Consider the following 19,568-nt stretch of genomic DNA (forward strand, 5'->3'; position numbering starts at 1 on the left):
AGAGGCAGGAGGCTCCTGATCATTGAGAGTTCAGTCAGGAGCCTTCAGTGAAGTATCTTTAAGTGATGGCTTGCCAGGGGGATGTGGCTGAGAACAAAGCAATCAAGGCAGCCTCTGTCCCATTAAGGGAAGCTTAAGTGGAACAGGAAGCTCTCTGCCGCTATTGACAGAGGAGGAGGCAACAAAACGGGTGGAGGAAAGTGTTTGCTTTGTGTAGGAAGGGAGGATCGAGAAGAGGCTTTATGCTTTTTTTAAAAAAAGTATGGCTGCCTCCCGGCTCTCTGCTCCTGAAGGGTCAAATCAGAATGTTATGTGTCTTGTGTTCTCCCTTTCCCAGGCCTGATTTAGCACACAGTGGTGACTTAATGTAGAGATTTGCTTGCTTCATGTAGTTGGTGTAGCATTTAAAAGGTACTTCGTCCATGCACTGTTATGTACATCAAGCATCAAATGCTAGTACAGGTACCAGCTAAGCAATACATCCAGGTAGTGGTTGGGGCAGATTCAGCCGTTCTTGGGTCTGGACTGCCTTAAGCAAGGGGACAGAAAGGGGATTTGCTTAGTAGGCAGGCTGGGCTTGCTAAGGTCAGGATGCCATAGTAGCCATGGCAGTGAAAGTCATAGTTTGAACCACTCTGGGACGACAGGCATCTACTTTTTTTCCTTTTTCACATCAGTCACTCCACAAACTACCTAATTCAAAGCATTTGCACAGCATGGGCACCAAGCAAGCCTCTCTGGAGAGGGCATTCCATACATAGGGCAGCACCACTGAGAAAACCATTTCCTTGACTGCCAGCCACCTCATCTGAATAGCTGGGGAAACCTGGAGAAGGGCATGTGATCTACTATTGAGCTACAGCAGGCCAAACTGCAGAAGAATAAGAAAGTCTTCTCCTCTCCAGTCCTGCTTTATCTGATTTGGTTCTGTCCACTTCGCTGCCTCCTAGAAGAAACATTTTGATGTTTCCTTAATATTTTGTTTTTCATAGAATTATAGAGCTGTGGAGTTGGAACGAATCCTGAGGGTCATCTAATCCAACCTCCTGCAATGCAGAAATCTCAGCTGAAGCACCCATGACAGATGGTCACCCAACCTCTGCTTTAAAACCTCCAAGAAAGGAGAGTCCACCACCAGAGGTAGATTTAGGGGAGTGCGACTGGTTTGGTTGCGCTGAGCCTTGGAGGTGCTGCAGGGGGACCACAACTATTATGTAGATTGGAAGGCAAGAAGTTGGGAGCATTGAATTTTGGTGTTGCCCAGGGCCTCAAGGTCTGACAGGGCCACCACTTTCTTTTTTTTCTTTTTTTGCGAACCATGAAGATTTATTGCCCAACAGAATTTTAAAAATGTGCAGTGGAGAAACAATATCAGTTTATTTTTGTTTGTTTGTTTGTTTCTTACCATCCGCTTTTTATTCAGTATTTACAGAGAGAGGCTATATATATATTTTTTTATAATCATATTTATTAAGATTTCCAATAATAACAGAATAGAAAAAATAGAAAAGATAAAGAAAAGAGAGAGAAAAAAACAAAAACCAATTTTACACCCTTATTTTCATAACCTTCTTTCTGGGACTCCCTCCTTCCCCTCCCGACTGTATTCCCCTTTCCCTAAGTTGGTTCCACAAGTTCTCATTCCCAATTTAAACCTAATATGTTGTGCCTATTAGCCAATTTAAATTACAATCTTAACATCACTCCTCATCTTTAACAGAATAGAGAAAAAGTTTTTCCCCCAAGATCTACCCCATTTCCTTCCACGAATTCCCCCCCTTTTTTTTAACACATGTTAAATCAAAATACCAAAGTTATATAGAAAGATAGAAAATAGAAAATAGAAGAAAATTCAAAAAGTTGGTTACATAGCCTTTGGATTCTAAAATTCCCCCTCCCTTCCCCGGTTTGGATTCCCCATGTCCATCAGTCTGTATGTTGTCGGCCTGGAGGTCTCAAGTCCACAGCCAAATTTTCCTCAATCCATCTTGCCGGTTTTCTTTAAATTTGCTTGTTTTGATGCTGTTTAACTTCAAAAATCCAGTCCAATAGAGGCCTTTAATTTCCTTTGGTCGTAGTTGCTCCTCCCATTGTTCTTTCCGTGGCGTAGTTGGTCCTTTGCTCTTTTATTTCTTACTTTCTCAGGTTTCTGTCTTGTTCAGCTGCAAAACCATTCTTATTCCGAAATCTAATATCTACAGAGGTTTGTTATTCAGGAACAAAAACTTACGTCCAGTTCCTACCTTGCTTCAATAGAAAAAATCTATTGTGTTGTCACCTCTGTAGACAAAGCTATATTTCAGTTTGGCTGCTTTCCCAGGAGATAAGACCTGTACACATCCCGGAGTAGTTTTCCACATACGCCACTTGTAATGTCCCAAAGCCCCTCTAGGGGGGTTGCAGTAACTTTGTATCCTCTAATCCAAAAGTCAAGTTGTTGTTTCTATTTCCCCCCGACATTTTGTATCCATTTTTATGTCCAATTGTAACAAAATTTACCAGCAAAATACTTATAACAAAGTCCTCTTTATATTCTCAAGATTTGACAGCTACTTTGACAGCTGTCAAATTCTCCATCTCTCTCCGCCAGGTTCTCCGAATCGCCCCGGTTCCCGGGGGGGGGGGTTGCCTTTTCCCTCTCACCCTCGACTCTTCTCCTCCAGCGCAATTCTTGTAGTATCCCATCGTGGAATTGATATTTTTTGTCAGCAATAAGCTTCTGAATCGATCTTGGTTTCTCAGTCCTTGTTTTAGCATGTTTACAATCAGGGAGGGGACTGACTTCCTTTTTAGATCCCCCCCCCCGCTCATGCCGAATCCGAAAAAAAATTCCTTTTTTTCTCCTTTTATACCCGGTTACCCAATTACTCACGGGTTGTTGTTAAATAGCCGAATTTCCAATGGAAGAAGCCAGCGCTCTCCGCCGAATGGCATGCGGCTGCGCTCGGCAGGGGAAGCGATAGACTCACAGCACCACGCCACTCCCCGGCACCCGATCCGTAGCCTTTAAAAAGGCTCCTTCACGAGTCGGGAGGGCGCTAACGGTACCAGCCAAGTCCCCATGTCCACGGGCTCCGTGCCCGTGGTTTTTAAGGGTCCCCACGTCGCCGGCGCGGTAGGACCCAGCCCCTGCCGAGCAGACTCCCTCCGGAGCTCGGAGGGAGTCCGCCATTCAGCGATGGCGCCAACCCGGAAGCCACCACTTTCTGAGGGAGTCCATTCCACAGTCATACAGCTCTTCCTGTCAGAAAGCTCTTTCTGATGTCAAGCCAGAATCTCATTTCTTGTAACTTGAAGCCATTGGTCTGGGTCCTACCCATCCTCCATGTGACAACCCTTTATGTATTCTTTTGTTTTTAATCAAATGACTGTTTTACAGTCAAGAACTGCAACTTATAGAATCCTTAATATATTTCCGTAGGGTTGGTTTTTTGGTCTTTTGTGAAAGACAAAACCTTGATTTTCCATGGCACATCAGTGACAAAGTGTTCAACACTTTACAGTGGTTTGAAGTGTAACTTATTTGTGGCAAATTAATTGCACATGCTGTTTTCATTTGGCTGTGCTGAGTAATTGGATCCACCCCTCTCCACCCTTCATTAGGGAAGAATGAAGAAACTTCCACTGCACTTCATGCTGCTTCTCACCAAAGCCTATTGATTATTTGTATCACAAAGGGAGACCTGGCCCAGTATCACAGCTGAGTGACATTTGAATCTTACCTGCATTGTTCATTGGTGATGGGATTTTTGCTTCTTGGAGTGGTGAGAGGCAAGTGACCAAGCCCTAAACTGCTGAGGGTTTCTCCACACTTATACAGAGACCATTTTTCTGCATAAGAGCACATAAGGAAGCTGGCAAGTAAGTATGTGTATACAGGCAAGGCGTTATCTGGACACCCCTAAGTACAAGAGAACTGTAGGGGGGCATTCAAATGACTCCACAACCCTATATAAGACGAGCCCTGCTGGATCAGGCCAAGGGCCCATATAGTCCACCATTCTTATCCAACAGTAGCCAACCAGATGCCCATGAGAAGCCCACAAGCAGGAACTGACTGCAATCTGTGAGTGTGCCTTACATGTATATGAACAATCTCTGTGGGATTTTCCATGGCATATAGGTGTATATCTGCAGCATTGCTTATCTGTTTTCAGGAATAATTGATATAAAACACTGATACAGAACACCATGTTAACTCACACACACACTAAGTTTAAAAGCATCAGTGATTTAGCACCAGCAGCAGCAGTCAAATTGGCAAATGGAAGTCCTAGCAAAATAAGTTTCTACGGTGTTAAACATAAAAAAGAGATGTGTTTGGCCATTGGACCTCCTTGGAGGCTTAAACACCAGCGCTGAAGAGGACCTGTTCTGGCTTCCCATGATCTAGCCTCCTAAAAGGGTTTGAGGCAAAGCAAGGCCACATCTTGCAATGCAAACCTACAACCAGCTGTGGTATGCATGTGACTAGCAGAACTGCCTGGGCAGGGCTAAATAATGTCCAAGGACAATCCAAATGCTCATTCATAACTTGAATGTTATGGCTTAAACCTCTAAATGGTTTGCAACCAGAATATCTCTGAACCATATCCCTCCATATGAACATGCCTGAGGCTTACATTTCACTGCAGAAGTTACTCTTCAAGGTACACTGCTGGCTGAGAAACAGCGTATAGATACCTGAGAAATGAATATGGTTATGGAGCCCTTGTGGCCTGCTTTTAGGTGTGTGATAAATATGAATTTATTTAAGTGGATTTTGTTACGATCTTGATTTTATTGTGTATTCCCCTACTTGGTTTTTAGTTTTGCATCTTGGCTTGTTTCTGTTACTGTTTTTTTTTAGGTCGCATTTTTATATTGATTGATTGTTTTATATTGATTTTATGTGAGCTACCTTGTGTACCTTTTGTAACAAGGTAGAGTGTAAATATAGCACATGCATCCTTTGCAGCCATGATACTTTAATCAGTACCATACTAAGATGATAGAGCTGTCTCACATATATTCACACTGCCACCATGGTATGTGATAATGGAATGTATTCAAGAGAACAACACAATGGGACACAATTAATATATTTCTTAATGAGCAAAGCATCTCCCGGCATTAATGAAAATATAGATATTCATACTTGTAAGCCATCAAATCCTCTGCAGCTAATTAATCTCGGGGGGGGGGGGGTTTGTCTCAGAAGAACCAGATTACCCACTACCCTCTTTGAAATCTTCTGAACTGCATGCAGGATTACACATCTTCTAGAACAGGTGGTGAACTAGCAGCCTGCAGGTCTGATTTGGCCCACCAAGCCTTGACCCATCAACCCACAACTCACTTTACTGACCGTACTGACTTTGCCCTAAAATTACAACCCATTCATTTCTGTTGGAAGTAGCAACTAAACTCAAGCAGTAGAATAGATCACTTGATGTGCCAAAACATGTAATATATTTGTTTAAATCATCTCATTCTAAGTGACCTGAAACCCTTCATGTGTGAAGTGAGCTAATATTTCCCGTGTGCGGGGAAAGTATTCCTGAAGATGGTCAGTGGCTGTTGTTCTTGGAGGCTCTGCTATTGTGTGTGTTAAGTTTCACGAGGAAACATGATCAAAATTATGCCATGCCACTTGAGAACAGGGGTCATCAAGTCACATGTGCAGTGTCACAAGTGTGCTGTTAATAATACAAGCATTCTGATGGGACAGGGTGAAAGTCTTCATATTATGTGGAGAAACGAAACACACGTTCTCCACTTAAACACACACAAATAAAAACAGATACAGTATATAGAAGCATAGCTTCCTCATTCAAGGCACCCACACTAGTTTCCCAAAGACCCTGGCTCAAATTGAGTTGCTGTCCTTCAGATATCTGCACTTTATGACAGCACTTTGTTAAGCAGATAAACTAATAAAACAACCCCCTCTCCCGCAAAGCAGATAAAAAGGATACTAGACCTTATATACATAAAATAGCTGTGCAGGTGAGAGATCAGTTCCTACTCTCACAACATTCCAACGACACACACAAAGAAAATGTGTTCCTAATACTCACAGGTGCACGCACGTAAAGCACAGCTTCCAGAAAACAGAGAAGCAGCGCCACAGACACACACTCCTCTGTACACAGACAACCACGTAGAGATCGTTCTTAGAGATGTATGGCACACTCGCAGATGCATAGATACGGCGTGCGGAATAGGAGCTACCTTTGCCTTCCCACTAGACGCGCACAGTGATCACCCTTCCACGTTCACGCGGAAAAGTGGAAGGCAGGCAATTCCCACGCACAAACATACAGGGACACACGCTTTTACAGCTTACCCACAGACACCGTCTCTTTTTTACACACACACACGGAGCAGACGAACAGGCAGGCAGCAAAGGAAACAGTAGCCTCACCATATCAACAGAATACTCGCAGGACCTAATTTATTGCTGGGGAGGGTGGAAGCTAACACAAGGCGGCTCACAGTTCCGTAGCACTTAGTCTCTCCCCCCCGCCCCCTCTCTCACACGAGCACCCCCCTCTCTCTCCCCCTTCCCCCACCCCCCTTACTCTTCGGATCCCTCTGCTAGTTGCGTCAGTTCCCCAGTAGCGCGCCAAGCTGGGCAAGGGAGCTGTCCAGAGCCTTTTGGTGCTGAAACTGCAGCAGCACTCTGACCAGCCCCCCTCCGCCGATGCTTCCGCCAGCTTCCCTGGCATATTTTCTATGCTAAGCAAGACCTTTCCTTCCCCCACCCCAAACGGTTTATTGACAGCGACTGCCGGCCCTGGAGGCGGAGAGAAGCAAGGCTGGGCAACAACCTGAATTTATCCTCCCTCTCCCGCTCGCTCGCTCGCTCTTTCCCCCCGCCGCCGCTTTTCTGTCTTGGCTTTATTTATTTAAGGGCTGAGCAGCAGCAGGAGGAGGAGGAGGAGAGAAAATCACGTTCCACCCATCCTTCCTCGCTCCCGCCCTTCCTCAACATCCCCATTTGCACTGCAAAACTATCCTCCTTTCCCATTGCATCCCATGGAGGTAGCAACAGCCACATCATCACTGAAAGCCGGATGGGAGAGAGCTGAGGGGAGGCTGGTGAAAGGGAGAAGCTGATCGCTGCCCAGACGCTAGGAGCTTCAAGCAAAATACCCCCACTCTTCGCTTTTTTCCCTTCTCGATCTGGCACATCGTATTCCTAACAAGCCTGCTTTCATTTTTTCCCCTACCCAAAGCCGAGGATACTATCTACGTGTGGGGTCCCCCACCCCCACCTCTTTTTATTTTAAAGACTTGCAATGGTTAAGCGTCAATGCCATTGAGCGAAAACAACAGTCAGAGAAAGAGGAGGAGAAGGAGGAGGAGGAGGAGGACAGGGGAAGAGGAAGATGAAACTGGAGACGGTTGTAGCGGCGGAAAAGAAGGAGCCTTATGCATCAAAAGGAGATCCCTGCATCTGCTGAACGCACCTTTTCCTCCGCGTCAGCCACAATGGTCTGTACAGGCTGTCAATGCGTTTGATGACGTCCCTATTTTGTGAAAGGGGAAAGGAAACGTGACAATGTAAGATCCACGTTCTCTTGGTCAATTTCGTGCGAAAAGGATAGAACCGTTTTCTACGGATTTGTTTTCCTCCCCAAAGTCTAAGAGGGAAAACCATTTGAGGAATTACTAAGATCCACGTCCCCTCCTCAATCCTAATAATAATAATAATAATAATAATAATAATAATAATAATAATAATAATAATAATGTGTGTATGCGTGAGTGTGGTCCAGACAGTTCCTGGAACGGGGAGTGAAAACATAATCCAGTGAATTTGGGTATATAAAAAATTAACCTCATTTAATACTCACTTCCTTTCAGGACTTTCAAATTTTCTATTGAGAATATTTTAATAAAGTAACATTTCAAGTAATCGGTGAGGATTTCACATCGAGGGTGTGTTTTCCCCTCTTCCCCAAGAAATGTGTGCATCTTTTTTCAATGAAATCAGTTTTGATATTACTATTAATAATGATTATGATGATAGAAACAAGAACTAATTTTGCATTTTATTAATGATCTGCTCTGCTGATATTCTGTCAGAGACACATTTTTAAAACGTTCCAACTAAATAAAAATAGTAATAAGGAGAAATACTTGACATGCCAAATACTGTTGGAAAAAACTATATACACATATATATTTATTTTCTCCACACCTTCTGGTGACTTGAATTCCTCTTCCACTTCCTCCTTTTTTTGAAGTTACCAATTGTTATCAGTTTCCACCACATTTTCCGAACTATCCTACCCAGCACTTGGAGTGGATAAGGCTTCTTTCCATAACTATTTCATTTTAACTTTTTAAAAAGGAATTGTGGAATTGCTCATTTAAAAAAAGGAGATGTGAGAAGGAGGAGCTTGAAATCAATGTTTTGTGGTTGTTGTTTTAAAAGGAAACCTCATGACTGTTGTGTGTGTGTGTGTGTTTAAAACGGGGTTGCTGTGACATATCCGAAAGATCTTCCTACAAATTCCACTTTTGTTATTTAGCTAGCTCTTATATATGTATCAGTGAATTTGGGTGGGAGCAGGGAAAAGGAAACGGAAATTAACCAATCCAGCCCTCTTGCTCTTGGGTGCCCCCTACCGGCCCCATTTTTTCCCACCCGTGCCTGTCTGGAAGGGAAGGCACATGTTAATACCAACCGGTGCGATCGTTTTATGGTACTGTTGCTGCGGATTGCTGATCCCCAGACAGATGTTGCGCCACCAGGGTCTCCTCAAGTGCCGCTGCCGCATGTTGTTCAATGACCTGAAGGTCTTCCTCCTGAGGAGACCCCCCGCGCCCCCTCCGCCCTCGCCGCCGCCTCTCCCTCCCATGAACAGTGGAGACCAAGCCTTGAGCTTGCAGGCTTCTAACAACAACACGCTGACCACGCTCTATGGAGGGCGAAGGGGACCTTGGAGAGCGCCGACTGCCGGGGGTGGTGGTGGAGGAGGAGGAGGGGGAGGGGGGGCAACGAGCCCTCCAGAAGAGGAGTGGGGAAGTCCTGGAGGAGAGGGAGAGCAGCCCATGTCTATGATGAGCAGCGCCTCCTCCGAGGACTTCTGCAAAGGGAAGGCGGAAGATCGGTATTCCCTGGGGAGCAGTTTGGACAGTGGCATGAGGACACCGCTCTGCAGGATCTGCTTTCAGGGCCCAGAGCAGGTGAGTGTGTGTGTTTATGCACATATATGTTTACATTCACCTGAGAGAGACTTCCTACAAAGCCAGACTTTCCTACACCTCCAAAATAGCACTTGCCCCTCCTCCCCACCCCACCCATCTCCACACTGATTCTCCACCCAAGCAGGAAAGGCTCCCCGCCCCCTCTCTCCACACATTCACACAGCTGCCTGGGGTGTTCCATTTATCTGTATCTGTAGTGAAGTTTCGAGAGAGAGAAAAGGAGAGTGGAGCAGTCAGGGGGCACAATGCCCCAACTTGGTAACTTTTGATGAAAGAGGACTGGAAAGTACTGCAACACAGTAGGCCCAGGACCAAAAGCACACAGGTGCATACACCAATCACAAACATGAGTAGACAAACCCCTCCAAAAAAAAGTATCACAACAAGTGTCCAGGACATTCCCCCTCCTTTTCTGCATAAGCAGTAGTAAACATAAAGTACAATTTAAAAAAGAAGAAGAAATCCAGAAATATTAAGCTCCACATATGTAGTTGTTCTGCTAGTGAAGTTTAATTACATTCCTGGTAGTTTGTGCCAGGTCAGGCATTACTCTTCCATGCAACGGAGGAGTGAAAGAAATGATGAATGAAAGCAATGAACTTGTGAAGGGTCTGTGAGCCGCCTTTTATGGTCAGCCCTGAAGATGCTAGCCATTCCTTGCTTTAAGTTCTGGTAGATGGATTGTCTTTCTGTGTCAATAGCATTCCACATGCAAAGTTACATGGACATAGGCAAGTATTGCTCAGAGTTACACTGTTATTGCCTTCCTACTGCTGATTTGGTGTTATGTTTTGTTGCTTGACTTTCCAAACAGCAGAGGCATCGCTTTTGTTTGACTGATGGTTTGCAACTTGGTGGAGAAAAGTGGACTATACAGCTTCCCCCAGATAGCATTTCATTTCAAGTGTTTTGGAAATCTTTCAGACTTTCTAAGTTCAGTGTGATCCAGATTTGGTCAGAGTAGACCCATTGAAATCAGTTGAATTGGAAGTTAGTCTTGACTAATTGAAGTTTATGTATTTGAATGGGTCTACACCCCAAGTATGTTTAAGTTTGTATCCAAGCTTGTGCGATTTCATGTGTTAGAGAATATTGTGCATAATGAAAGTAATGTCATCTTTGATACCTGGCTGAAAGATCACAGTGTGTCAAATTAATGAATGAAACAAGCTTGTCTCAGATTGGCTAACTTCTGAAATGCTAAAAATGTGTGGACATCCTGAAAGCTTGAATTTCAGCACTGCTCAGCTAGCAGATGTTTAAAGATTACAAAATAAGGCAAAAGTAAACAAACAGCCGAGTAATTTAAAGCAATTAGTTTTTTTAAAAAAAACAAACAAACAGCAGCACACTTTTCTAGGAAGTGTATTTAGAAAGCACGATGACATAATGATTCATTAGGAATGATGAGCAATTGAAATTGTGCAACAAAACTTCTAAACTTTCATTTTTGGTGTGAGGGCTCACCCATCACAATCAGATACACTGGACACATTTGGGGTGCAGTGTCTTTTTCATAGCCTTTGGACATACATACATACATACATACATACATACATACATATTATGCTATTGTGCAACTCCTGTTTGATTGTAATATGCTCAGAGCAGATGTTTCCACTAAATTGTGTTCATTGACCACAATCTGTTACACAGTTGCACATGTTTCAGCATTATTAAAATAGCTGGAGCTACTCCGTGCTGTATCACAAACATTGTTTTAACATGTATATCCTGTAGCCTTGATCATGAATGGTTGTGTAGTATTTGTGAGGCCACATTAGGTGCTTTCATGAAATAAAGTGATGTGGTAATATCTGTAATGTAGAGTCAGAATATAGGATTTATCTCTGTAGAGTCAGGCTGGCACCTTGGAATCAGACAATGAAGACCCTGAATTTGCCTCTGTTCTCATACAATATTTCATAGGTTGGACTTGGGCATCTTTATCTCTGAGTCTCAGTTTTGAGCCAGCAAAAGGACTCACCATGGCCAGTCAAAATGCTGAACAAATTGAGAATGGTAAAGCCTGTTCAGTGATAAAGTATTATTGAAAGAATAGTGGTGCTAATGTTGTTGTTAACACACACACAATGCTATAGTTGAAAGGAAGACTGAGAAGAATGCTTCTACATGTAGCATTCTGAAAAGTTCTCTGTGGAACATCAGATGGCTAACTTATGCTTCCAATTCTGGTGGGCCACTGTGGTTTCAATTGTATGGTTTGACCAGTGGATGGTTTGAGTGGATGGTTCAGCCTTCCAACAGACTGTGTGTGTGTGTGTGTGTGTGTCTATGGTGAGAGGTTTGGATGAGATGGTCTTTCATGTCTTCCAGTAATGGTAAATGAACCAGTGGCAAAACACTCTTCCATCATACGCTTAGTAGCAATTAGAACTTGAGCTTTGCTATTTGCAGACATAGATCCAAAATAACAAGCAGGGGTGAGGAATGCTTTGTGTAGTATAAAACTGGTTCCTGGCCTGACACCATGCAGGCACCAAAATAGCAATCACTCTGATGATTACACTCCTGTCACCCAGAATGCTTGTGCTCAGTTGCACACGGATACACATCCAGGGTTCAACCAGTTATTCATACACCAAGCATCCAACCTGTGGCTCACTGCAGCTCTCAAAGATCAGCTGCACATTGGCTAATACCAAATTGCAGAAATCCACTAGTACAGGCTCCGCTTTATGTGAAAGACAAAAATACTTTCCCTCCAACAAATAAAAATGTAAGAAGGTCACAGTACAATACATATATTTTAAAAACAGAAACTGAGAAAGGTTAACTACAGTCCTGCACATAAAATGCACAGGCACTGCAGCAAATTGGCAGAACAGGAGGGGGAATGCAATGTACTTATACCAGGTAGGTTCAGAATCTGCTGGAAGATCTCTTTAGTTCTGCTGCAGTCCCAATCCTGCCCTTTTACTAGAACGGAGGTTGGCTTCAGTGGAAATGTTTTATCTTAACTGGATTCTTAGTGCCATGCACCAACTCCATCCTTAGTACAGCAAATGTTGCATTTAGTAGTAAAAATTCTGTTGTTGTTGTTTAGTCGTTTAGTAGTGTCCAACTCTTTGTGACCCCATGGACCAGAGCACGCCAGGCACTCCTGTCATCCCAAACTCATGAAATTAGCATTTACTTTTTTGGGGTAATCCTACTGCTAATGTTTAATGTAAGAGTAATGTAACGTAATAAGGAATGACATATATTTCCTAGCTTAGTTTGTGAGGCTGTACCAAAAAATGGGCTGGAATCAGGATTTGCTGTAGTTTCTCTTACATCACTGTGTGGAATCCAGAGCTGACTTTGCTATACTGTGAGTGTAAATGTTAAGGTCTCCTAAGGAAGAAAAGGCATTTTAGTCGTCAGCATTTTAGTAGAGCCTTGAGTCTATTGTAAGGGCATTGGATGGAGCATGTCTTGCGGCCTAATAAGAAAAATTCAGCATCTCACAAGGGTAGTGAAGATGCCTCATACTCATGCAGCATCTCAAACATAAAGAGTTTGGCAGAGAGATTCATAGTGAGGAATGGAAACAGAAGGGATATTGCATGACTTCACTTTGTCCAGCAGTGAGAATGGTATCTAGAAAAACTGAAGTGCCCAGCAGGGGGGAAAAGCCCTGGTGGTTACCTAGATCTTGTTGCTGGTTGTGATGTCCTGGTACTGTGTTGTCCAATATTTGTTTTAACCAGCTGTAAGTCTCTACCAGGGCTATAACTAGAAATGGCTCTTTGGCAGCTGTCCCCATGTGGTGAGTCACAGAACAGTGATTGGAACATTATTCTGAGCGATTCAACATTATCATTCTCTGGATTGAGTGGCAGTTGGTTGGCCATTGAGTCTTTTTAGACAGGAAGAGTTCCTGTTTGAGATGATAATTTGAGTAAACAAAAACCAAAAAACAGGCTCTTGTATGTTCTTTAGCTTTGAGTCACATCTGACTGCTGCCCAAGGCTGTGCCCTGACACTGGCATACATTTGTACAAGCTTCTGTGGTTTGGGCAAGTCAGAATCTCTTTGGAGATAGGTGCAAACAAAGGGACAAACATGACATGCAAGGGATTTGGTGGGAGCTCCTGAGGCCGCTGTTGCAGTTCTTGGGCTAGGTCCTGGTGCTAGGTCCTGGTGCTGAGGTGTCCATAGAGAGCATTGGTTATTGTTATTATGTGTGCTTAAGGTCCCAGGTTCAATCCATGGCATCTCCACGTAAGAATGGGAATGGTGAAACCCTGGAGAGCTGCTGCCAGTTTGTGTTTGCAACACTGAGTTTGCTGGGCCAATGGGTCGGACCCTGTGTAAAGCAACCCCCATTGTTCCTCTTTCCTGCCAGTGTCACTCTTGTACCTAATCGCTGCACAGAACCAGAGTGCTGATTTGCAGTATACTCTGTTAGCCAGAGGATAAATGACCAGTGAGACACAGTCCTTGGTGGTGACTTCTGTAATTGATGGTTTCAGCAAAATGCCTTAAGATGATTTAAAAACAAAACAAACAAACAAAAACCCCTCTCTGTTTAAATACACATTTTCCCCCCTCTGCCAGACAAATTACACCTTGTGGAATTTTATTTCTTTTTTATATGTTTAGAAAGCCACTCTTCTGAAGATGCATGCAACTATTCCCCTTGCGTATCCTGCATAATTCATCTTTATAGAGGTACACAAACTGTTTATCTTTCTGCGCTAGTCCAGGAAAGATGGAATCTATGAAGCGTGGCTTTGTGTGTGTGTATGTAGAGATTATAATCAGCATTAAAGCAAACAGTCTGCTTTAGAGAGCACTGAAGCCTTAAGACAATGGCAGCACAATTGTATGCCTGCCTACTCAAAAGTGAGTCCCATTGAGTACAGTGGAGCTTACTCCTTTGTAAGTGGGTATGTAATTATATGATGACAGCCTTAGGGTCAAAACACACATTGCTGGATTTTAAAATAATTAGGCATGGAAGGCTCCCCCTCCATTTGCATTAAGTGCACAGGAAAGGGATATTTATTCCCTCCCTTCCTGGCCATGATCATGGATGGAAACCAACCCAGCTTTGATCCCACAAGTTCAAGTCCAATGTAGTGGGGGCGAACCCTGTGCAAGGCCAAAATTTGAGACCCTCTCTAGCCCCTGCCAGGTAAGAGGCACCAGGTTTTCAGAAGGAGGCAGGAGGGCTCTGGTAGGTCTTAGAGCCACCGCCCCCTCATTCCCAAAGTTGGTAAGTCCTTGCTGGGTTTGGGGAAGAAGGCGGGAAGGCTCTAGTACCCTGCCAGAGCCCTCATTCCCTTGAGATGGGTTAAACCTCCCTCACCATGCTCTGCAGTCTAAATGAAAGCTGCTCCCCACCTCCATACTTAACTTAAAATATCTCCCAATGGCTCATAATAATAAAAACATAACATAGCTTGGCCCTCAAACACTTGCTTTTTTATTTATTATTATGTATTTATTAGTATTATTTTTAGGTGTGTTCCAGATGTTTTAGATTACAACTGTGCTGGCTGAGGTTGATAGGAGTTGTAGTCCAAAATAGCTGGAGGGCAATATATTGGCAAAGTCTGCAAGAGAAACAAACAGCAACAACAACCTCATGCCTGGAAGGTATGTTTTCAGAGTCTCCTCAAATCAATGTGGCATAGTAACCAGATGCAGCTCTGAAAGTAGAGGATTCCACATCTGCAGGGCCACCACAAAGGATGCCTGTTTTTTCACACACACCCCTCATCGGAGGTGGACTTTTGAGGAAGGTATTTGATGTCAATCTCAGTGCACACGAAACATTGTTATTATTACTATTATTTATCAGACATATATTTTTTTCTTCAACAGGCAATCATATATGTGATAGGAACAGCAATAACAGCAACAGGAAAGAAGAAAATGTTATACAGATGAGTTCCAATTATCATTCTCCTTAGAACATTGAAAACCCATAATTAACACTCAGATTCCATATACTCTACAATACTCCAAAAAATTGTTCCTTCTTAACATGAACATGTTAAGCCTATAATCACAGCCCTCAAATCTTAGGTAATGCATTAATTCTGCCATCACCACATAGTCACCAGATGGACGGACTATAAATTATTATTATTATTATTATTATTATTATTATTATTATTATCATCATCATCATCATCATCATCATCATCCTCATCCTCATTATAATCCCATATTTTATCATGCCATTCTTTAACTGTTTGGGACTATTGCCCACCTCCATTTGCCAGCATATAAAATTCTGGTAGCTGCTAGCAAATATGAAATCATTTCCTTATGTTCTTTCTTTATTGACCTTTCCAAATAATTTAATAGAATTGTAAGTGGATGCAACGGAAATTCATAACCCAACATTTTCACTAGCTGAACTTTAATTTTCTCCCAGAACTTTCTTGCCAAGTCAGATTATATTGGTGTTAGTGATTATGCTTTGATTTGATATATAATGCCTATATGTTAGTATGAACATATACTCAGAATTTCTTAGGTTTATAGAATATTCTGCAGGTGAGGTCTACACAATACAAAAGGCAGAAATGTTGTTTCTTTTTTTAAAAAAAGAAGAAACAGCAACAAGCCTGAATGGCCATAATAACAAACACACCGAAAAAGGCTGTCACACATGAGATTTATAAGAAATTAAGGTAACACCAAAATATCCTTGCCAGAGGTTATTTATACCATAAATATAATGTATTAGCTTCCCAATTGCTTCTTTCCGAGAGAGATGAATAGATTCATTGAACCAGCCTCTCTTGGCAAAGACATATGCAGCCTTTTGAGTTCCACATGTGCCTTTATCAGGCAATAATCTCCACCAGAATTTGAATACTGAGAATGAACATATCTGCTTCCCCATCCTCTGCCCAATTATGAAATAATAAGGAAGGACAGGAAGCATATTGAAGAATGCTTAAAAAAAAAAAAGAAGCATTGTTGATTGGAAATGCAAACTTTCAGGCAGGAACTGTTTCTGCATACAATGCACTGTCAAGTCCCATAAAGAGATGCAAATCCTATTTTGATTTTCTTTACAAACAAGCCTAAATAAGATTTCTCCCTGTGCGTCTTTCTCATCTGTCTTTGCAAGATTTTTGTTTTTTAAAAAAATATATATAATCTCACGACTAAAGCAAGCCAAAAAGGCTGCAAGGATTTTCAGATTTCAGTTTTATGGGAGTCCGAAACACGACAGCCTCCAAGAAGCTGGCTTGCTTGTATCTTAAGATCTGTGTGTGTGATGGTGGCTTTTATGTATAAGCCCATGGTTTCTGTTAAAACTCATGTTGGGCAGTAGAGAGTAGGGGGAGTAGAGATAAAGAAACATTTGGGCTTCGCTTTAAGTGAAAGCAACTCCATAATGCTGCTTTGTGTAAGGTTACCAGACACCCTCATTTCCCAGGGACAGTCCCCGGATTTACAAATCAGTCCCCATGCAAAATCCATTGAAGTTGAAAAGTGTCCCTGGATTCATTGAAAAAAATCTGGGAACCTTGTGGTTCCTTCCTTTCCCTGAGCGGGTACTTTGTGAGCCTCAAGGTCCCTGGTTTACATCTTGCCTGAGCCACAAACTCATGAGATGTCCTTAAGTATGCCATTATTCTCTCAACTTCAGATCCCCCTCTGCATGTGGGACCTACAATAAAATGTTGCAGTGCGGAGTGCTCTTGCTCAGCGTGCCAGCCAGCCATGCACCTTGTTGCATTTCCCTCTCCCTTTGCTTTATCACTTTCCCCTCTGTCAGTCAGTATTCTGTGCCCACTTAGCATGCAACACCTCCTCCAGCCAGATCCAGGTATCAGAGACTTGATTCATTTCCGCTGAGATATTGTGGATTTTCTCTGTTTGGGAACTAAGATTCAGGAGCAAGGGTGATTCATAAACACGTGCCCAAGTGCATAGGAGTGATAGGCCTCTTAACTATTTTCTTGTTTCGGTTCACAACATCTGTTCACAAAGCATGGCTTAGCTTGGACAGAAAGGAAATTGAGATGCTTTGACAGGTGAACCTCCGGGTTCAGTAGGTCTGAATCCTACCTGGAGGGGAACCGAGCAGGTCATCAGAGAAAGAGAAAAAATTAAGAAGAAAAAGCTTCTTTCACTTCAGTGAGTGGCAAGATTGCAAAGGCAGCAGTGCATAAACTCTCCTTCTGTAGTTATGTCCCCTTGTTGCTACTTATTGTGTTGAGAGGGCAAGACTATCAAAACCTCCTTCAGATCTGGAAGGCTCTGGAGCATGAAATAGGGACTCCTTCCTGTAAAATGTAAATATGCTGAGCCCATATATTTTGAAGGTGGCATCTCTCTATTTGAATTTGCCTCTGCTTTCCCCTCTCAGGCTTCACTTGAGCTTAGTCCAAAGGGAAGATATAGTAGCTGGGAATGTGAATTCTGGATATGGGATCTGTTTTAGGGAAGGATATGGAACTCCCTATACTCATTCCAATATAGGCATATAGAGTTCCTTCTGGTAGGGAGGATCCTGAGTCTGAAACACACATTCCCTTGAGTTGTTGGCTCACCCAGTGAGCTTTCTGGCTCAGTCTATCTAGCCCACTCACCTCATTCATTCATTCATTCATTCATTTATTCATTTATTCATTCCCCGCCCTTCATCATAAGGTCACAACATTAAAAACAATATTAAAAACAATGAAATCAACTCTATTTTCAAAGTATGATGGCAAGAGCAGTTGCTAAGGGTAGCTTGCTCTTTTTCCTTGTCCATAACAACAGGGGTGAGGAATTCTTTGGGCATGGTGAGCCAGATTGTTGCCTTTCGTCATCCCTATAGGCCAGGAACAACCTATCTGTCAGTCACTTGATATCATTATGCGGTCACATGATTAGCAAGTGGGTTGTCCCATTCCCTTGCACAGTGCTTCCCAAGCACATGACAACCAGCTCATGGGAACCACAACGCAAGGGGCTTTGCTGGGGATAAGCGCTGTACATTGGGCTGTGATGATTAGAGCCCCAAGTTGGTGGAAGTCGAATGCCAGCCTGCTAGGATCCTCCCAATCAATGCCAACCAATTCTGTATTCTACCATATGTTGGAGGCCAGTGCTGCTTTGCAGACTTTTCTTTTTTTGGTGGGCCTTCTACCCATAGAAAAAACTCTTTGTTCTCCACTTCCTCTTGCACAGACCTTGGATGAGTGGGTAGCACCAGCTTATCCTTGGGCCTTCTCAGATCTTTCTTCTCTCGATGGCTGATGGAGACTGTATTTGAGCCAATGTTCAGCTCCCTTGAACCCAGCTCTCTGAAGTGGCAAGAAGTTATGCTACTTAAGAACCTTATAATGCTGGTTTACTTGTTATGGTTTGTTGAATTCATGAACTGCCCAGAGAAGGTTTGTTCATGGGTAGCATCCAAAAAGCACAGGTAAGTGAATAAATAAGGAAGATCCTGTTGCTGGATCAAACCTCAGGTCACGCAGAGCTTTAATCCTGCCCCTGTGCCAAAGCCTATCCCTGCTTCTCTTTTTGCATTCCTGCTCTTCTCTTGCATGGCTTTGTCAAGTTTCCCCCACTGCACACCAAGCCTCACTGCTGCCCATTTTCTTCGAAACGCCAATTTGGCAAGCAAAGTCTCTCCCGCTAAAAACTTCCAGTGGGCTGGAAGCCGAAAAAGCTGATATCATTAGACATTTGCCAATGATGGTTAAGATTCCTGCAGCCTACAAAGTGGCAGGCGCAATGTGACTATTACAGCAAGCCTGGAGAAGAAGGGACATGCATCATAGGAGGCAATTATAAACCTGTTAGCTTAGCACAAATTGTGGAGAGAATATCAGAAACAAAGCTGTGAGATTTAATGAGAGGAAGAACTTTGATTAGGGAAAGGCAGCTGACGTGGATCTGTGGGGGGGGGGGGAGCAACGGAAGCCGCCAGAGCTTTTCAAAAGGCATTAATGTCAATGTTGGAAAGGAAACAAGTATAGTTGATGCTGCACGCTTATAAATCTCAACGAAAAAAAGGTGCCAAGACGTTCCACTCTGGACTTTATTTGCTAACGAGTGACATGCCTGCCATGAGGACAGGGAAGGATGTGTGCGGAGGGAGGGCTTGTAGTATATTGCAGGGAGTGCTGGAGTTGAACAGTGCAATGTATCTCCGCAAATTGAGTGTGCCAGGAAGGTTTTGCTTTCACAGCATTGTCATTCACCAGCACAATGCCACTAGGGCTGCGGATGCACCGTTCATTTAAAGCACACTTAAAAGCACATTTTCCCACCCAGAGTCCTGGGAACTGTAGTTTACCCTCCAGAGCTACAGTTCCCAGGAATCTTGGGAGAAAGTGATGTGCTTTAAATATATGGTGTGTATATGCAGCTTAAGTTTCTTTCCCTTTCCG

At 43.1% G+C, this 19,568-nt stretch overlaps 1 protein-coding gene across 2 annotated transcripts in view; it reads left to right on the forward strand.

Moving 5' to 3' along the window:
* Positions 1-6,647: 6,647 nt before the first annotated feature.
* The window catches only part of MARCHF4 (membrane associated ring-CH-type finger 4), a 115,108-nt gene continuing 102,187 nt past the window's right edge, over positions 6,648-19,568 (forward strand). For both annotated transcript variants that reach the window (XM_083490831.1, XM_083490832.1), the window contains exon 1: positions 6,648-9,180. In XM_083490831.1, coding sequence (XP_083346957.1) covers positions 8,665-9,180 — 516 coding nt within the window. In that variant the 5' untranslated portion in view covers positions 6,648-8,664. The remainder of the gene's footprint in view (positions 9,181-19,568) is intronic.

The sequence above is a fragment of the Podarcis liolepis genome, assembly GCF_965112155.1.
Source record: "Podarcis liolepis genome assembly, chromosome: 1".
Lineage (NCBI taxonomy): Eukaryota > Metazoa > Chordata > Lepidosauria > Squamata > Lacertidae > Podarcis > Podarcis liolepis.